Source organism: Saimiri boliviensis, chromosome 2, assembly GCF_048565385.1.
Source record: "Saimiri boliviensis isolate mSaiBol1 chromosome 2, mSaiBol1.pri, whole genome shotgun sequence".
NCBI lineage: Eukaryota > Metazoa > Chordata > Mammalia > Primates > Cebidae > Saimiri > Saimiri boliviensis.
The window spans coordinates 46,179,935-46,183,012 of NC_133450.1; the positions used below are offsets into that span (position 1 = coordinate 46,179,935).

At 44.1% G+C, this 3,078-nt stretch overlaps 1 protein-coding gene across 1 annotated transcript; it reads left to right on the top strand.

Annotated features, from left to right (window-relative positions):
• Positions 1-1,880: 1,880 nt before the first annotated feature.
• Positions 1,881-2,810, top strand: LOC101030178 (olfactory receptor 6E1). The gene has a single exon (XM_010335071.2). It carries the CDS (start codon positions 1,881-1,883, stop codon positions 2,808-2,810), a length of 930 nt encoding a protein of 309 aa, XP_010333373.2.
• The last annotated feature ends 268 nt before the right edge of the window (positions 2,811-3,078 follow it).

Below are 3,078 nucleotides of genomic sequence, written 5' to 3' on the forward strand. Positions count from 1 at the left end.
GGCAAATATTTTTCACCTGATAATCACAGTAGTAGGTGATAATGCTTAAGGGAGGAAATTTCCATGGATGCTGACTTTTACTAATAAAGAGAGATCTTTTTAAGGTTTTTGTTTTTTTGGGGTTTTGCACTGGAAGGTCTCTAGCAAATGCAACCAGACCTCGTCTACTCACTCACTCAAGCTCCAGACCATCTCAAAGCTGTAGACTCTCTCTTCAGAGAGTGGTTGTAGAGCAATGCCTCTACCTTGTTGGGAGGAAAAGCAAACTCTCCTAGGATGGACCAATTTCAGACAAGTTGGCATGCTGACAGCAAGTTTGCTGACCCCTAGGAAATGCTACATAAATGACATGCCCTCAACCTCTGGTGTATCAAGCACCCAACCAATCCATCCCTCTGACATTTGAGGTGTGGCTCACTCATTCAATACATGTCTGTTAAAGCTGATTGTTTCAAGAAACTTGTTCTAAGTACTATAAAAAATACAAAGGTTAATAAAGAAATTTTTGACTCAGTGAGCAACAAATGAAAACTATAACAATAAAAATAAGATAACATAATAAAATTATAGGAGATACAGAGGAAAAACACATTTATTTGGAAGAGAAGGTTTCATAGAAAAGATAGTATTTATTGAGGATAAATAGGATAAATAGGACTTGAAAGGCTGATTCCAAACTGAAAGAATGCCATAAGCAAACACACAGCTGTGTGAAAGTAGAGAAAGAATCAAATATTACAAAGAATCTATTATCTCCAAAGTTCAGAGTCTGTGGAACGATATAATGAGAGAAGATCCTTTGGAACAGGTCATGAAGAACATTGACTATCAAACTCCCACTAAGGAATGTTGATTTATGCAAATACTACTTGAATTTTTCCTTATTTGATTTCTGAGATTCGTGCTTTTCTCTCACAGATTTCCTCAACTCTTTTTTATTAATCCAAAAACTAGTGAAAGGTATCAAAAGTTCTGGTAATGTTTAAACAGCAACACCCTCAAATATGTACTGTTTATGGATAAAGACCCAATACTGGTGTAAGCACAGAACAAAAGTTACTGACAGTAGATAATATTAGCATAGGCAAAGAGATTCATTGAGGAATCAGGAATAAAAGTTTTGGTTAAGAAAGGTAGGAAAAGGCCGGGCGTGGTGGCTCACACCTGTAATCCAAGCACTTTGGAGGCCAAGGCAGGTGGATCACCTGAGGTCGGGAGTTCAAGACCAGCCCGACCAACATGGTGAAACCCCATCTTTAAAAAAGAAAAAGAAAAAGAAAGGTAGGAAAGGAGGTCAGGCATGGTGGCTCATGCCTGTTATCCCAGCACTTTGGGAGACCAAGGCAGGTGGATCACCTGAGGTCAGGGGTTCAAGACCAGCCTGACTAACATGGAGAAACTCTGTCTCTACTAAAAATACAAAATTAGCTGGGCGTGGTGGCTCATGCCTGTAATCCCAGCTACTCAGAGGCTGAGGCAGGAGAATTGCTTAAACCCAGGAGCTGGATGTTGTGGTGAGCCAAGATCGTGCCATTGCACTCCAGCCTGGGCAATACGAGTGAAACTCTGTCTCAAGAAGAAAAAAAAAAAGTAAGAAAGGATAAATTTTTGTTCTGAGCCTTACTTGGGCCACCTTGAACATCACCACTCTCTCGTCTAACATACAGATGACCCAGAAACCACACATGAAACAGGTAACCCCAGAGGCTCTGCAGAAAAGCCTGAGTAGTCAGTGGTGGGAAGATATGTCCTTCACAGAAATAAAGTACACCCTCAGCCCTTTTTCCTTTCAGTTCCAAGTTGTCCTCAAGTCCCCAACATCATGACTCCTGATGCTGAACACTTTTGATCGGCCCTCCCCAGCTGAGGTCACAGGAGCCATGGGGAACCGCACCACTGGCACTGAGTTTGTCCTGCTGGGGCTCTCAGAGGCCTGCGAGCTGCAGATGCTCATCTTCCTGGGGCTCCTCCTGACCTATCTCCTCACACTGCTGGGGAACCTGCTCATCGTGGTCATCACCCTCATGGACAGGCGCCTCCACATCCCCATGTACTACTTCCTCCGCAACTTTGCTTTCCTGGAGATCTGGTTCACCTCGATCATCTTCCCCAAGGTGCTGACCAACATCCTCACAGGATACAAGACCATCTCCCTCCCAGGCTGCTTCCTGCAAAGTTTCCTCTATTTTTTCTTGGGCACCACAGAGTTCTTCCTCCTGGCAGTGATGTCCTTTGACAGGTACGTGGCCATATGTAACCCTTTGCGTTATACCACCATCATGAGCAAAAGGGTCTGTGTCCAGCTAGTCCTCTGTTCATGGATGTCAGGATTCCTTCTCATCATTGTCCCAAGTTTCCTTGTCCTTCAGCAGCCGTTCCGTGGCCCCAACATCATTAACCATTTCTTCTGTGACAATTTTCCCCTGCTGGAACTCATTTGTGCAGACACGAGTCTGATAGAGCTCCTGCGTTTTGTAATAGCCAACTTCAGCTTACTGGGCACTCTGTCCGTGATGGCCACTTGCTATGGCCACATCCTCCACACCATTCTGCACATCCCCTCAGCCAAAGAGAGGCAGAAAGCCTTCTCCACCTGCTCCTCCCACATAATCGTTGTGTCTCTCTTCTACGGCAGCTGCATCTTCATGTACATCAGGTCGGGCAAAAGTGACCAGAAGGAAGTCAGGAACAAGGTGGTAGCATTGCTTAACACCATGGTGACCCCAATCCTCAACCCATTTATCTACACCCTGAGGAACAAACAGGTGAAGCAGGTGTTTAGGGAGCAGGTGAGCAAGCTTCTCTTATAAACCTGTGGAACAAAAAACCTGAGGCTCAGCATCCCCAGACAAGCTAAAAGAATATAGGCCCCTTGAAACAACTGAGCCTTTCCCATTCAGAAAAAGCTCTGATATGTTTGTACATGGTGTGTTTCTATGGGATCAGTCACTATGCAAATCAGCATAAACTCTTTGGACCCTCTGGCATTATTAATTAACGGATTAAAATTTTTCTGTTCATTCCATCTGTATCTGCCTGGCTTTCCAACAAAATACAAGTTCTTTGAGAGCAGAAACT

What these genes read in the sequence shown, in the direction of transcription:
- LOC101030178 (XM_010335071.2), top strand. Translation starts at nt 1,881, where the DNA reads ATGGGGAACCGCACCACTGGCACTGAGTTTGTCCTGCTGGGGCTCTCA.